We start from the raw sequence: 17,862 nt of genomic DNA on the forward strand, positions 1-17,862 counted from the left end.
GGAGAATAGATTTGAAAAAGTGCATCCAACACCTATCAAGAGGCATAAAATTCAGTTCTAAATTATCACTCGGTGGTTTACAGGTCTCATCAGCAGATTGCCAACAGCATTGTAAATTGTGAGGACAGTGCAGAACTTCAAAAGGGCATATACAAATTTGTGGAATGGACGGATAAGTGGCAGATGTGAAGTTCAATTCAGAGAAATGTGAGGTGATACATTTTGGTTGGAAGAACATAGAAAGAGAATGTAAAGTAAAGGGTACAACTCTAAAGGGGGTGCAGAAGCAGAGGAACCTGGGTGTATATGTGCAAATGTCATTAAAGATGGCAGGACCTGTTCTCTCTGTCGAGAGAACAGTTTGACACATACAGTATCTCAAGCTTTATTGCTAGGGGCATCGAGTACAAGAGAGAGGAGGTTATTTTGAGCTTGGATAAGACACTAGTTAGATCTCAGCTGGAGTACTATGTATAATTCCGGGGACCACATTTTCGGAAGGATGTGAAGGCATTGCAGAGAGTGCAGAAAAAGTTTACAAGAATGATTCCATGAATGAGAAAATTCAGTTATGAAGATAGATTGAAGAAGTTGGGATTCTTTTCCTTAGAGAAAAGAAGGCAGAGAGGAGGTTGATAGAAGTATTCAAAATCATGAATGACCTGGACAGGGTAGGTAGGGAGAAACCGTTCCCATTGGTGGATGGATCGGGAACCAGAGGGCACAGATTTAAGGTAATTGGTAAAAGAAGGAAATGCGATGTTGAGAAAAAACTTTTCACACAGCGAGTGGTTCATGTCTGGAACGCACTGCCTGGGCGGGGTGGAGGCAGGTTCAATCGAGGCATTCAAGAAGGAATTAGGTGATTATTTGAAAAGAAACAATGTGCAAAGTTACAGGGAGAAGGCAGGAGAATGGCACTAGGTGAAATGTTCATTCAGAGAGCCAGTGCAGACACAATGAGCCGAATGGCCTCCCTCTGCTGTAACAATTCTGTGATTAAAAACAAAATCCCATGTTTACCTTTCAAATATTGAGGTTGGTTTTCAGTCCTAACTTTTGTCTTTAAAATTTAGATTTAAAAAAAGTATATGTTTCAAGGTAAGTAATAAGAATTTTGTTTAAAGATTTAGTTTTGCAAATTTTAAAGGGAAAGGAACGGGTATACTTTGATAGAAACTCAAAGGCTATAGCACCCACCAGAGATTCTATGTGCTTCCAAGAGCTACACAACTGAGAGCTGCAGTCAATGTTATGAACCACAAAAGCAAAGATAAAGCCATCAATAGCATAAAGCTGGAGGCTGAATGGTCTGGGCTCTAACAGGTTTATTTTATACATCACACAGCATGAGGTAGTTGTGCAATTTTGGTTGTTTCAAGTGATTAGGATGTTGTAATTACCGTGGAGATTTGCTGAAGAGAATGGCTTTCTCTTATTCAAGAGCATTCTGACTTAAGATTCTGTACAGTTGTCAAATTGGATTTTACAATGCATTTCAATTTTTACAAAAATAATGTTTTATTGATTACTTGCACAATCTTATAACAACTTGCACTCATACTGTACTTTTAATATAAACCAGGCCCTAAGGTGTTTCCAAGAGAGAAAAAAAGATGCTGAGCCTTAGTGGATAAATTAGAACAAGTGACCCTTAAGAATGATGGGCAAAGTAGAGAAGCAGAGTGTATTTGAGGGACATCTAGGGAAAGGGTCTGAGCCTGCTGAAAGTTCACCCACTGATGGTGGAACAGAAAATAGGTGGGGTGCACAGACATCTACTGCCAGACCACAGCAGGGCCTGAGAGGAGTGTAAAGCTGGAGAGATTTACAAAAGGTACACGTGAGGCAAGACAAGGAAAGGAATAGGAGGCAAGGATGAGGATTTTAAAAGCCTTTGGTAAGAATGTCAAAGCATTAAGAAAGGGTGCGGAGGAATTTTACTAACAGTATAATAAGGGTGAAGGGCTTCAGTTACATGGAGAGACTAGAAAAGCTGGGATTGTTCTCCTTGGACCAGAGGAGCTTGTGAGATTTATTAGAAATAATCAAACTTGTGAGAATTTTAACAGGGTAAATGAGAAACTGTGTCTACTGGAATGAGGGTCAGTTACCAGAAGACAAAAGATTTAAGATGATGGTTGACCTCAGTGAGTTATGGTGATCTGGAATGCACTGCCTTAATAGTTTATGGAAGCAGATTCAATAGTAATTTTGGATATGCTCAAAAAGGAAAGATTTGCTGCACATAGGGAAAGAGCAGCAGAATGAGGTGAAGGCAAAATATTGTGGATGCTGGAAATCTGAAGCAAAAACAAAAAATTCTGGAAAAACTCAGCAGGTCTGACAGCATCTGTGGAGAGAAAGACAGAGTTGACGTTTCAAGTCAGTATGACTCTTCTTCGGGGCTAAGAGAAGTAAAAATGTGGTGAAATTTATACTGTTTAAGGGCGGGGGGGGGTTTGGTAGAACAGGTGAAGCTGGATCGAAGGCCAGCGATAGGTGGGGAAAAGGAGAGATTGCCAAAGTTGTCATAAACAAAAGGTAAAAGAGGTGTTGATGTTGGTGGTACTGGCTAAAGGAGGTGTTAATGGTGACATTAAGGATAGAAAGCAGAATGTGATAATAGCTGGACGAGTGTAAGCAGAGTGAGATGAATTGGAAAGCTATATCAAAGGCATGATGGACTGAATTCCGCCTTCTGTGTTTTATGATTCTAAGCAATTGAGTATTGCTGAAGAAAGAGACATGTTGAAGCTTTTTGTCTTGCGCTTATCAGTGCACTTTGCAAAAATACCAATATAAGGGGAAAACAACAATTTATCCTGTATGAGACGAGAGTTTTTTTTTATTCATTCAAGGGATGTGGGCTTCGCTGGCTAGACTAGCATTTACTGCCCATTCCTAATTGCCCTCAAGAAGGTGGTAGTGAGCTGCCTTGTTGAATCACTGCAATGCTGATTAGTTGGCAAGTGAACTCTGATTGGTAGAGGCTTTGCCATGAAGAATGTGCCAATTGATGGTGACTGAAGTTAACTGCCAAGCTTGTTTGAAATTTAAACCAGGCAGCTTGACCCTGCTTGGTCAAGGCATTGCCGAGGAATGAGTCAGTGAATGGCAATCACTTATTTTGTTTAGCTGAAACAGGTGCAATATGCGTACATGATTTTTCTGTCTGCAAAGAACAGGGCCTTTTATTAATATATGTAGCTTACAGTACACACAAATGTGCCACACTGCGAGCCCAACTGACAATCTTAAATTGGCATAGTTCTTAGCACACAGGGTTATTTAGCAAATGTTGTCTAATTTTGGAAAGACATTAAATGTGATTAAAACACTCTGTTTTAAGTTTTCAAGCAAAACCAATGGATCAGATCTAAGCTCTGCTGTCCTGTCACATCCAGTCATGAATGGTGGTGGGCAATTAAACAACTGACTGGAGGAGGAGGCTCCACAAGTATCCCCATCCTCAATGATGGGGGAGGCCAGCACATCAGTGCAAAAGATAAGGCTGCTACTATCTTCAGCCAGAAGTGCCAACCAGGATGATCCAGCTCGGCCTCCTCCGGAGGTCCTCAGCATCACAGATGCCAGTCTTCATTGAATTCAATTTATTCCATATAATATCAAGAAACAGCTGAAGGATAGTGCAAAGGCTGTGGGCCCTGACAATATTCCAGCAATACTACTGAAGACTTATGCTCAAGAATTTGCTGCACCCCCAGCCAAGCTGTTTCAGTACAGCTACAACCTGGCATCTACCCAGCTATGTGGAAAATTGCCCAGGTATGTCCTGTACGGAAAAGGAGAACAAATCCAACCCAACCAATTACTGCCCCACCAGTCTACTCACTATCATCGGTAAAGTAATGGAAGGAGTCATCAACAGTGCTATCAAGCAGCACTTGCTTAGCAATATTTTGCTCACTGATGCCCAGTTTGGGTTCAGCCATAGTCACTCAGCTCCTGATCTCATTATAGCCTTGGTTCAAACATGGACAAAACAGCTGAACATGTGAGGTGAGGTGAAGGTGACTGCTCTTGACATCAAGGTGGCAATTGACTGAATGTGGCATCAAGGAGACCCAGCAAAACTGGAGTCATTGGGAGTCAGGGGAAACCCTCCACTGGTTGGAGTCATACCCAGCACAAAGGAAGATGTTTGTGCCTGTTGGAGGTCAGTCATCTCAGCTCCAGGACATCACTGCAGAAGTCCCTCAGGTTAGTGTCCTCAGCCCAACCATCTTCAGCTGTTTCATCAATGACCTTCCTTCGTTCATAAGGTCAGGAGTGGGGGTGTTCACTGACGATTGCATGTTGTTCAGTACCATTCGCGATTCCTCACATACTGGAGCAGTCATGTCCAAATGCAGCAAGATCTGGACAATATCCAGTCTTGGACTGACAAGTGGCAAGTAACATTCACGCCACACAAGTGTCAGGCAGTGACCATCTCCAATAAGAGAGAATCTAACTATCGCCCCTTGACGGTCAATGACATTACCATTACTGAATCCCCCACTATCAACATCCTGGGGGTTATCACTGACCAGAAACTGAACTGGACTAGCCATATAAATACTGTGGCTACAACAGCAGGTCAGAGGCTTGGCATCCTGCAATGAGTAATTCACCTCCTGACTCCCCAAAGCCTGTCCGCAAAGCACAAGTCAGGAGTGTGATGGAATACTTCTCACTTGCCTGGATGAGCACAGCTCCCACAGCACTCAAGAAGCTTGACACCATCCAGGACAAAGCAGCCCATTTGATTGGCACCACATTTACAAACACATTCACTCCCTCCACCACCAAAGCACAGTGGCAGCAGTGCGTACCATCTACAAGATGCAATTCAGGAATTCACCAGGGCTCCTTAGACACCACCTCCAAACTCACGACCACTACCATCTAGAAGGACAAGGGCAACAGATAGATGGGAATGTCACCATCTGGAAGTTCCCCTCCAAGTCAACTCTCCATCCTGACTTGGAAATATATTGCTTTTCCTTCACTGTCGCTGGGTTAAAATCCTGGAACTCCTTCCGAACAGCACTGTGGATGTACCTACACCACATGGACTGCAGTGGTTCAGGAAGGCAGCTCACCACCACCTTCTCAAGGGCAATTAAGGATGGGCAATAAATGCTGGCCCAGCCAGCGAAGCCCATAAAGTGAACAAATATATTTTTAAAAATTGTAGCTTCATTTCTAGACCCTTTCTGGTCTTCAACGTAAGTCTGAATAACAAATGGAAAACTTGTTTTTAAATTCTTCTGAGATCAGGGCTCCTCTCATGTTCTCAAAATTCTGTTCAAGTTCCATTGTCCGAAACCACCACAACCACATATTTCATAAATGTTTCATTCTGTCTTTTCTTTAGAACCCAGAATTTTAATTGATACGTTTCAGAGACACGTTTATGAACATGAAGTATTGTATTTTTAACTGTCTCATAATCTGAAGATTGCTCTGCTAAAAGTCTTGAATAAACATCCATTGACTTGCCAATTTGCAAAATAAGAGTCCATATGTCAATTGGCCACCCTAGTTTGGTATCAACTTTCTCAAATGAAACAAAATATCTCTCAACGCCATCCTCGGTAAATTTAGGCACAAGGCAAAGATTCTTCCTCTCTTTGAAACTCTTGTCTGTTTCCTTATTTCTTTTTTCCTTCCCTTGCTAACTTCTCTCTCTAGAGTTTAAGTTCAAGATTTGTATTTTTCTTTCTTTTTCCTCTTTTCCAAATGTTTTTCATTTCTTTTTCTATTTCAAGCTCCTTTATCTGCAATGGAATTCTAGCCAACTCAAGTTGTGTACTATCTGGGTCAGACTTTTCTTCTTCCAATCCCAAATAATGTGCTAAAATATTCACTATTAGATTTTTTTAGCTTCTGGTTTTACCTCTAACTTCAACTTTTCTGCTAATTCTATTAACCTAACCATTGCTGATTGTTGCAAATCACCAAGGGATAAATCTTCCCTCTCCATAAAAGATTTAGCAATTGGCAATGCCATAACTGCTTCTCAATAAACACAATAAATGTTCACTGTGAAATCTGGTTCGCTTAAGCCTTAGCCAATATCCTAGTACACCTTTTGTGGATTATAAATCCTGCCACAAGCCCCCAATTTTATGATACCTGTAGAGACCAGTAACTTTTCTTTAGAAAATGAAATCCAGTTCTTCATCAAAATAATTAAGTCACAAGTCTCTGTAGGGCCACTGTAGATTCTTCCACTAATGTCATACTAGGCAATCTTCCACCTTCTGTTCCCTCACAAAATTCAAACCGAGATTAAGCCTCACCCACATTCCATATGGTGAATGATGACTTTAGTTTTTTTTTTACTCTGCTTACAGTGCAGGGTTATCTAACTGTCATTTACTTTAGCTATCTTCTCTCAGTGAGCTGCAAACTGCACACACCAGTTCCAAGCTGCAACTACTAATTTAAACAGGACTATGTGAAGTTTCAAGCACTGGATTGTGTCTGGCACCTGATTGTGAAAGTAAGGAGTTGCCTTGCACCTGGAGGTTAGACACAGGACCATTCCCAGAGCCTGAACCATGGGAAAAAAAATAATCAAAATGTTATACCTGTTTTGAATTAGATGACTGAGGTATCTACAAACTAGCTGAGGGTGTACCATGTCATTCCAGCCAAATAATTGTACCATGGTTATAAGAGGCTGTGGCTGGAGGTCTGATGCTGCTGAGCTAGGCATATCCATCGCCAGAAGCGTAAAACCTGGAATATAATGCATGTTGTTTTATTAAAAATCTCATTAATATCTATCCATATAAGAAGATGCATTTCCTACACAAGTGCATTGGTTACGGTTCAGCCATCACACCTTATACTTGCAAATCTTTGAGTCACAGTTCCAGCCCATTGACCATAAAGCAACTTTATATTCATAAAACAGCAGCTCATCATGACGAACAGTTAGGGAATCAGCATGTAGCAAAAGGGGAAAGAAAAGCACCAATCGTGAAGTTCAAAATGCTAGTAAATTAGCAGCAGCTGGCATGTGCTTAATAGGCAAACCAATCAACTAACTCCAAATATTTTAATTGTTTTCAGTCACCATTTTGTTTTATGCACGGAGCTGAGCACTTAATGCCGATGGTGAGGCCGGTGACATATTAAAGCACAGAAAATTAAGGTATTTACTGAAAAATAACTAGACTCATCTACGTTACATAATCTGCTGCGTAGGAAATGCTTCTTACAATATTTCCAATCAGATTTCTGTGCCTATGTGAGAAGCCTGAGCATAGAGGTCATACAACTTCCCAGATGTAATAGTATCAGCTGAAGATACTAAACAGGATAATGTGACACAACCAATAGGAACACAGAAGCATGAACTAACATGACATGCCAGACCAAAAGCATCAGAGTATATCCTATGTATTCAGAGAGAAAGTAATCAAAGTTTGTGTTATTAAAAAGCCGCTGACTTGAAATCTATACCTAATAAAAGTAGCAATATGCAAGTCAGGAAGAGAAATCTGAACATGTGCCATATTGACAGGTATACCCTGAAAAAGAATGCTTCAAATTTTACTATTAAAGTCCTAAACTTTTGTTTGAAACACAGTGTGAGATTAATTGAGGTTAAAACTAATTCAAATATCTAACATTCAAATCACTGCTAATGTAAATTGGTTTCACAAGGGCAGTGAATCATTTCTGAGACTTTTAGTAACTACATTAAGTGTGGAACAGAAAAGTTTGCAAAGCCAATTCAAGGCAATCCAGTCCAGAATGAATACATGCTTGCTACGAGTATAAAATAAAAACAGAAAATGCTGGAAAAACTCAACAGGTCTGGCAGCATCTGTGCAGAGATCACAGGATTAATGTTTCAAGTCTGTATTAAGAGTTACTGGGCAATTTATTTTAAAAGAAATATTTTTGAGGGGGCCACGGGGGCAGATCACTGTTGGCTCCCACTGTCCCCCGAGCATCCTTCAACTGACCCACCCCAACACCGGACTGAACTGTCAGCTAGCTCTACAAAACAGCAGGCCAATTTTCCATTATCCCTAACCAGTAAGCTGCTTTGGAGCATCTGTTTGGTATTTTGCAGCTTGCCACCTTCATGCCAATGAAGCCCAAGTACCAAGTTGCTTCAGACCTCTTGCTGGTACAATTGGGCATTGCAACATCTGTTGCACAACCAACACAACAGTGATTCTCAAATGCTATTGATTGAAGGACCCCTTTCCAAACTAACTGACCAACCCTCAATCTAAATTGTAACACAAAAAAGAGGGTTTTAATAACGCTTTTAAGAAAACAGGTATTTACTTACATATTAGTAAAATATATACTATTGAAATCATCATACCGCTCTGAGCACTCCTCCATGCACATTCCTCTCCTAGGTGAGACAGCCAGCCCACTCTACACTGTGCGTGGTGACTGCATCCTGCTCCAACCTCCCAGCCCGCACCAAGCCTGGCTCTGGCCACCCATGTTGCCCCTTCCCTTCCCCCCAATTGCCTCTCACCCTTCAAGGCTAGTCCTGCACTTTCATTATTTCCCCTCAAAAGTCTCTACAGCCTCCCCACATAGATCCTAATTTCAGAATTGCGATACAGCACTGAATCGAGGTCACCCATGGAGTGTGTTAAATTGAAAAAAGTAATGGGTGTTTTTGCGCTGAAGCAGCCATACTAGCTGCCAACCAGATTCCTTAACTAACTAAATTAACATTTTGTCAAGGAAACTTTGCACTCTCTGAATAATAATTAATAACTGGGAGTTATAACAAAGGAGAAATCTAATCAGTCCTTCAGAATGAGTTTAACTTGAGTGATAATTGTCATCTGAACTCAATAACAGTACGTTTATAATCACTCTGATATTAATTATATTTATAACATAAAATACTTGAATCTTATGTGAACAGGAGTTATTGTATTTTGCAGACTAATAAACATTTGTATATATGTCAACTTGTGTCAATTCACACACCCACTGCAGAAGATTCACAGCTGACATATTCCAAATCAATCTAACCAGTTATTTACAGTGACAGCAAAGTTTCTGTTCCCTCATTACAGAGGTTGTGATTCCAGGTGTAATGTGACTATATAAATAACATGGTTGAGGTGGTGATGTCACATTTGGCGTGTTATCTCCTACAGAGTTCAGGTAGAAACAGCAATTTTTCTTACTCTTTCAAACAGTTTTATGTGGGTATCAGGCAGTTTTCAAATGCTGAGAACTGGAACAGAGCTCTGGAATGAGAATCACACTGACCTGCAGCAATATCAGCTATTTGTGGAGAAGGTGTCTGTGACAGTCTTTGGCTCTTCACAAAAGGGAAAAAGTTCCTCCAGAGAGCACTGGCGATAGCTAGGTGGCGCTCTTTGGCAACTAATGGAACAGGAACGCTGTGTGAAGGCACACGAGTCTGCTGAAGGAGTTGGATTGAGCGCTTGTGTATACTCCTGTGGAGAGATGAATGAAAAAAATAAAAATATTTTGAGCCCTGTAAGGAGTGTTAAGTTCTGGACATAGCTAATTACATGTTCAATAATTGACAGAGCCCAGGAAAAAAAAATACACATCTTATTTTCCCCAGGTATTATACCTTCTACCTTTTCTGTTCATTTCTATTTTTCTGCTTTCCCTGATTCATTGGTTAGGCTTTCTTGCAATTTTTCTGTTCCTTTATTGTTCATTGTTCCATTTTCCTCCCCATATCACATATCAGCTGCAATCAAGAACTGATCCACTGAGAAGCAGCACCTCCTGCTGTGAAGGCAAGAGGCAGCGACAATAGACAGTAGAGTCTAGTCTGAGGATGACACTCAGAAAGTAATCGTCAAACTTACAATGGAGAATCGAGAATAGAAGAGATTGTAAAATTGAACTCAAAGGGATAAGTGATGACGTCCGAGCAGTTATTTTGAATGCTGTTTGACATAGTCAATTCTATTAAATGAACATAAATTGAAATAGAACAATTTCTAGTGGCACCAGCTGTTTAAATTTCAGTTAACTGAACACTTCCGAGCCAGATTACATATTCCATGGCGCTTTTCTATATTTAGATTTTTTTAAAACTGTCATGCATTCCTAATATACTAATAAATCCCCATCAAAATATAAACTAAAATGTAACCATACTAAAACCTATATCACACAGCAAATCTACCTGCAAAGCCCCTTTGGGACTATTCTTAAGTCACTGAGAATCTCCTATTACATGTGCAATTCTGAATCATTTATTGCTGGGAGGGTTCTTTAAATGCTTGCTTGCTCTCTCTCTCTCTAAACAAGCAATTATTAAGACAGATTTTACCTTATACTATACAGGTGATCTTGAACCTACAGACAGTTATCATACTTCTAAATTTACAACGTAACAAAATTAACTACTGAAATAAATTTGTTCATGGAGCAGACACATTGTCACTCATTTTCATTACACACCAATTTGCGAAGGTATGCATCTCCACAGCCATACTGTATCTAATATAAATACTTTCACTTAAAGTGTAGAATACATTCTTTTTATTCTTTCATGGATGTGAGCATCACTGGCAAGGTTAGCATCTGTTGCCCATCCCTAATTGCCCTTGAACTGAGTGGCTTGCTTAGCCATTTCAGAGGGCAGTTAAGAGTCAACCACATCGGGTCTGGAGTCACGTGGGCAGAACCAGGTAAGGATGGCAGATTTCCCTAAAGGACATTAGTGAACCATAATGATTATTGTCATAGTCACCATTATTGAGACTAGTTTTCCAATTTTGCATTTATTAATTTAATTTAATTTCCACTAACTGCTATGATGGGATTTGAACCCACATCTGCAGAGCATTAGCCTGGGCCTCTTGAATACAAGTCCACTGACATTACCACTACACCACAATCTCCCCCCATTTACACTATCCAGCACATTCAGCTAGGGCACCAAACATGATCACTACTTTTTTATATTGAGGGATGGATACGAAATAAATAACCATTTATAAAATTCCTATATCCTTATAGTTTCGGATTTTGCATAATATGCTATGGGTGATTATAAGGCTGCAGTGTAATGAAGGAGTTAAGAGTTCCAGCCCTTTGCGACTACAGACTATGTCTGGATTTGGAGTTGGTTTATATGAATTACGGGATAATTTTATTTATTTCTTTTAAACGCAAAATTCCACTAAATAAACAGTAGCAGATGATACGAAGATTAGAAATGTTGTCAACTGTGATGGGAATAGTCTTGAACTTCAAAAGGACATGTTGGTATCCAAGAAAAATATTGGTGCATTGGGCAGACAAGTGGCAGATGAAGTACAATGCAGAGAAGTGTGAGGTGATTTGTTTTAACAGGAGAGATATGGTGAGACAGTATAAAATAAAGGGAGAGCCTCTAAAGGAGGTGTAGGAACAGCGGGACCTCAGTGTATATGTACATAGGTCATTGAAGATGGCAGGACATGTTGAGAGGGCAGTTAATAAAGCATTTAGTATCTTAGGTTTTACTAATTGAGCCATTGAGTACAAGAGTAAGGAGGTCATGTTAAACTTGTATAAGACGCTAGTTAGGCCTCATCTGGAGTACTGCATTCAGTTCTGGGCACCATACTTGTGGAAGGATGTGAAGGCATTAGAGAGAGTACAGAGGAGATTCACAAGAACTGTAGCTATGAGGATAGATTGGAGAGGTTGGGACCGTTTTCCTTGGAGAAAAGGAGGCTGAGAGGAGATTTGATAGAGCTATTCAAGATCCTGAGGGGTATGGACAGGGTAAATAGTGAGAAACTGATCCCACTCAAGAAAGCATCAAGAACCAGAGGGCACAGATTCAAAATAATTGGCATATGATGTGAGGAAAATTTTGGAGTCTGAAACAAACTTCCTGAAAGGGTGGTGGAGGCAGGTTTGATCAAGGTATTCAAAAGGCAATTGGATTGCTACCTGAAAAGGGAGAACGTGCAAGGGTTACAGGGACAAGGCAAGGGAGTTCAGCTAGGTGGAATGCTCTTTCAGAGAGCCACTGCAGACTCGATGGGCGGAATGGCCTCCTTCTGCGCTGTAAAGAAATTGTGACACTATATGCTATCTTCAAAATCCTTGGATTAAATTATAGTCATACACATTTAAGGGTATATTTAAATACATATGATGAATTCTATGGTGTTATTTTATCCAACTCTCAGGCCAATTTTATACCTAATCTGTACTCCAGGACCACTCATACATTTGTTTCACCCACCTGCTGATATGTTGTTTTCTTTGAGATTGTTCTTTTGATTACACCGTGTTGTCATACATTGCTTTCATGGTATGCAGCAGTACATGATCCATTGTGACAGCTAATGCATATTTCAGAGGAAACTGTCCCAATTATATAATGCATGGCTGTTTTACTAACAAGGGGGTGGAAGCAATAGCCCAATTCTTGGCCTGCATAAAACTGGCAATGCCATGGCATTACCATCACCACTAACTGGCATGATGCTACCTGAATCATCGTGAAAAGTTATACTGGAAGAGGACTAAGTATCGCACCAGGCTTAACAAACCCAGTACATCAGATAGAAATCAGCAAAAATGAAGGAATCCCATATAGGGAAGTGAGGCAGAGAAGTCACTTGGTGCTTCAGTGAAATATCTTTATCTTATATGATACACCTGGTGTGGCATACTCAGATTTGAACTTGATCATTGCACCTTGCTATGTACTAGTCCACTCCATGGAACCAAGGAGTCGAAGCAAACCCAAGAAACTGTTCGCAGTACAGGTAGTTATGTGATACTTTCAAGACAGGTGAGAGTATGCAGGGAAACAGCTGCTGGATGTGACATTTATTCATTTGATAACCTGGTTTTGTCAGCTCCAGGCTCCACTTATGAACCCATTGTTTCAGTTCACCAGTGGCAGAGATTTGGAGGAGTTGGCAGTTCATAGAGGATGCAGCTTGGGAGACCAGTGAGATCTTAGCAAAATAAAAAATCTAACTGGGGAAAAGAAGTCTTGCCTCTCATGAACTGTCAAGGCCCCAGAACATCTAACATCTTAAGTAGTTTTAATAAAATAAAATTAAAACTTGGAAAGAGGCATCATCACCTCTGCAAAAATGCTGGGAAAGATGCCTTCCTATCCGTCTTTACACACCTGAAATAGAATGGCATTATTTGTGTTACAGAGCCTTCATTTATTCCAACTGCACGTTACTTCATCTCACTATGATGAAAATAATCTTCCCCAAAACACCAATGAGGAACACTTGGAAATATTATGTTTATAATTTGAGTTGAGATATGCTGCTGCGGTACTAAAGAGAATTAAAATGAACAAAGGTGCACTTCAATATCAATTAAGCTACTTCATTTCCTCAATGTGTTTGACTTGCATATCCCTGCGTAGCAATAATTAAAACAAATATCTTCCGTGTTCATTTGTATGGGTACATTTTCAAAAATCCAGGGAAAAACACTTGCCTTCTCCAAGTTATGTTTCAAACACAAAAAACCCCCAAAAATTAACATGTTCAACTTTTGAAATAAGACCCAATACATTTGGCTTATCAGGACTTCATTGAAGACTAGTGAAATTGACATTCCTTTCTACTAAAGCTAAAAGCCAAATGTACAATATAAACAAAACTTCATCATTAGAATTTGAAAAAAATACAATAATCATGATAAGACTGACTCCAATATCCTCTCATGTGGGACTGTCAACAATCAAATTCAACAATCATGAGCCACGTTTGGTTGCATGTTATAGGGAAACAGTGCCACTATATAATACTATATCTCATTTTGAGACAATGTGGCATGAATTCAATAACACACTCAATTTTCTCCTATTGCAAGAGTAGTGTTTCTGCTACTTAATCTAATTCTGAAGTTGCAAGTTTCCAGAGGTTTAATACCGATATGTCTGCAGGGAATCAATGTTCCTGTAGAAAAGGAGACATTAACAAATCTGTCTGGAAGAGTAGGTTGGAACATATTATACCAGCAGGCTGATAAACTAAATAACATGCTTATTAAAAACAACCTATAGAAATGTGCCACTATTTCTTCTTCCATTTATCTTCTGGTCAAGTCAACTGGGACTCTACATTAACACTCACACAGTATTATTGCATTTGAGTTATTAAATTCCATAAACAATGTTGTAGAGTTGCAGCTGAGATATATGAATACAGCATAATATGATTTGCTACCCATCAGGACGACCTTCAAAACTGCTGGGAACCTCTGAGGCTAGACACATTTAGAAAGAGTGGCTCCCCTGCTCAGAAACTTCAGGCTGCCACTGCACATTACTGTTGGGACTGAATTCAATCCAGTGATTTCAATGAAATTATGGGCAGTCTGCCTGCTCCACAGTGTGAGCCCCCTAAGTGGGTATATTTTGGCAGCCATGCTTCCAATGTTGTTAAAGAGAGAAAGCTGCCATCCAACACAAACAGACAAATTGACAAACAAGCTTTTATAATTACAAATCGATTGTTTGTGGTCTTCTTTTTGAAAAAAAGCACATTTCTGATCAATTTTAAAAAACAGCTTACACTTCAGGCACCTGATGCTATTTGTTGAATAGCTCCATTGGAAAAAGGAACAACTGTCTTTATCTAGACTCACCACAGTGTTATAAATTTTATGCTAACTTCCTCATAAATTTTCCTGTTTTTGTTCCAACACAAATCAAGAGATGCTCAACTTTATTACCTGAATTAGTTTTCAGAATTCGTTTCCACTTCCCTTCCTCTCATGATTAATGCTGGGGCACAGAGGAATGGCTATTAGCAACTCTCTGGTTACTTTGCCTAAATGACAGCTCTTCGTAAGCTCCTCCAAATAGCTAATGTTAACAAACCATGCAATTTTAGGGACAATACCACTGAAGTCAGATCAAAAACCAATTCAGCAATATATTCCTGTATCATCAGCTGTTTGTGATCAGGAGTGAGAGTCCTGGCCAACTCTTTCCTCTTCTCAACACTGGTTAAAACAGGTCTTTACCCACAATGCAATCGAACAAGATCTTTTCTGGTCACATTCAGCTGAGGTGTCCTATGTGAAGAAGTTCATGTAATGGTTTTGGTTCCAATCCGACAGCCAATGCAATAGATCTAAGTACTTGGTAGGAACAGTGCTAATGTAAAGAGCTACTCCTGTCAGCAATTGTGCGTAAACACCACAAATCTGTACTTTGGGGTCATTTTCAATGGAAAACTTTTATGGGTAACAAAGCAAAGTAAAAGGGCTAACTATGTTTCTGAAATCTTTATTCAAACAACTCAAAAAATATTACTGTTACAAAATTTACCAACTATTTTAATGTACTTTTCCCTTTCTGTTATGTCTTAATTTTAGTTAAATTTCAAACTAGGATCAACGGGCTCGGAGGCCAGGAGGGGTCTCCTGGAAAATAGACCAGCTGCTTGCACCACAGAGGTGGACAGCCAGTTTACATGTCTAAGTCCCTTTTGCGGTACTTGTGCTTTTGTCAGCTGCAGAGCACCACCCCCCCCCCGTCACATGTGGGGTCTGCCAGCTTACTGGAGTGGCCTCCCTGCGGCAGACCGGGGGTGCCAACAGAACCGGAGGCTCCATGCCACTAATTCATGATTACATGCACGAAAGTCCACAATTGCAGCCAAGTCAGATGCAGTGGAGGACTCTCCCTTCCATGACGACTCACCTGCCAGTATAGGTCATGGCTTTTTAATATTTCATGTGCAGAGCAGTGAAGGTGCCTCTACGCGGTGCCCTCATGATCCCTAACCTGCTTTAGCAGCACTATGGCGGGGCTGCTGAAGTTGTAAAGCTGACATCCTCTGATAGCCTGCTGTCCTTAATAGCTTCTTAGCCTGTCTCTCTGCTGGCAAGAGCGGGCTGAGGACCCCCATTTGGTCCCAACATCGGGGTCCTGAAGCCTTAGGAAAACTCTGCCTATTGAATCTTATAGCACAGAAGGGGGCTTTTTGCATATTGTGCCTGTGCCATTCTTTGTGTCCAATTAGTCTGGCTCTCTTGTTCTTTCCCAGCACTGCAAATCTCTCATTTTCACAGAATCAGAGAAAGTTATGGGAGGAGGCCTGTTGGGCATGTGCTTGTTCCCTTGAAAGAGCAGCCATCTCCCATTTTTGCGCATAACTCTTAAATTCATCATCCTCCTTTTAAAATTATTTAGAGAATCAGCTTCTACCTTGTCCGCTAGAGTATTCCAGATCCTGACAACTCACAGTGAAAAAAAAATCTAATTTCTGCTCTAGATCTTTTGCCAAAAATTTAAAATCTATGACTTCTTGCCAGATGGGACAGTTTTTCTCTTTTTTTAAAATTATCCTTTCACAGGCTAAGCGTGCTACTGGCAAGGTCAGTATTCATTGCTCATCTCTAATTAATGTCAAGGAAGAGGCAATAAGCCACCGTATGTAGTCCGTGTGGTGAGAGGTTACTCCCATAGTGCTCTTAAGCAATCAGTTCCAGGATTCTGACCCAGCAACAATGCAGCCGATTCTCTAAATAATTTTAAAAGGAGGATGATGAACTTAGAGTTACACACAAAAAGCAACACTGAAAGAACAGTGATACATTTCCAAGTCAGGATGGTATGTGACTTGGAGGGGAACTTGCAGGTGTTGCCATATTCCTGCTGCTTTGTTTAGCCAGGCAGTAGAGGTCACCGTTTTGGGAGGTGCTGTTGAGGAAGACTTAGCCAGTTGCTGCAGTGTATCTTCTGGATGGTACATACTGTAGTCATGTTTTCTGATGATGTAGGGAGTGAACGTTTAAGGTGTTGGATGAGGTGCCAATCAAGCAGGCTGCATTATCCTGGATGATATCAAGCTTCTTGAGTATCAGTCATCCAGGTCAAGTGGAGAGTATTCCATCACACTCTTCATTTGTGCCTTGTTGTTGGTGGAGAAGCGGTCACATCTTAATTTTCTTTGTTCTAAGAACAGTTGTAGCTTTTCCAACCTCTCCTCATAAGTGAATCTACTCAGCCCTGGTGTCATCCTGGTAAATCTCTTCTGTTTCCTTTCTGAGGCCTTTACATCTTTCTTGAAATGTGTTGCCCAAAGTTATCCCCAATAGTCCAGCTGAGGCCTAACCAGTGATAAATAAAGCTCTAGCACAATCTCTTTGCTGTTATATTCTGTTCCTCTATTTGTAAATTAAATAAACCCGTATGCTTTTTAAGCATTTTATCAACTTACCATGTCACCTTGTATATATATATCGACACCAAGGCTTCTTTGGTCATTTACACTTTTCAGAATTGTGTCATTTAGTTTTTTTTTTATTTTTTCACAGGATGTGGGCATCACTGAGCATTTGTTGGCCATTCCTGGTTGCCCTTGAGGTGGTGGTGTGGTGAGCTGCCTTCTTGAACTGCGGCAGATCATGTGGTGTAGGTACATCCACAATGCTGTTAGGGAGGGAGTTCTAGCATTTTGACCCAGAGTTAGTGAAGTTAGTGTACACTATCCTTCTAAAATAATCCTCACAAAATGCATCAATTCACACTTCTGCACGTTGAACTCCATCTGCCACACGTCTGTCCATTTAACCATCCTGCCTGTGTCACCCTGAAACCTAGAACTATCCTCATCACTACTTAATACTTTCCAAGTTTGGTAACATCTGCAAACTGTATAATGCTGTTACCTACACCTGAGTCTAGGTTGCTTATAAAAATTGAGAAGAATAATGGATCCAAAACTGACCTAGAGGAAGCACAATTGCTCACCATCTCCCAGTCTCAAAAACATTAATCCACCACTGTCCTTTGCTTCCTGTCACTAAGTTAATGTTGTAACTGCACACCACCTTCCCCTTAATTCCACAGGCTTCCAGCTTCTTCATAAG

The 17,862-nt window shown here is 40.4% G+C and overlaps 1 protein-coding gene across 3 annotated transcripts in view; it reads right to left on the minus strand.

Moving 5' to 3' along the window:
• mms22l (MMS22-like, DNA repair protein) overlaps positions 1-17,862 on the minus strand; it is a 154,939-nt gene that overhangs the window by 42,530 nt on the left and 94,547 nt on the right. For all 3 annotated transcript variants that reach the window (XM_041188858.1, XM_041188859.1, XM_041188857.1), the window contains exons 15-16: positions 9,280-9,470; positions 6,603-6,753 (exon numbers count right to left, since the gene is read on the minus strand). In XM_041188858.1, coding sequence (XP_041044792.1) covers positions 6,603-6,753; positions 9,280-9,470 — 342 coding nt within the window. The remainder of the gene's footprint in view (positions 1-6,602; positions 6,754-9,279; positions 9,471-17,862) is intronic.

Source organism: Carcharodon carcharias, chromosome 5, assembly GCF_017639515.1.
Source record: "Carcharodon carcharias isolate sCarCar2 chromosome 5, sCarCar2.pri, whole genome shotgun sequence".
NCBI classification, from domain to species: Eukaryota; Metazoa; Chordata; class Chondrichthyes; order Lamniformes; family Lamnidae; genus Carcharodon; species Carcharodon carcharias.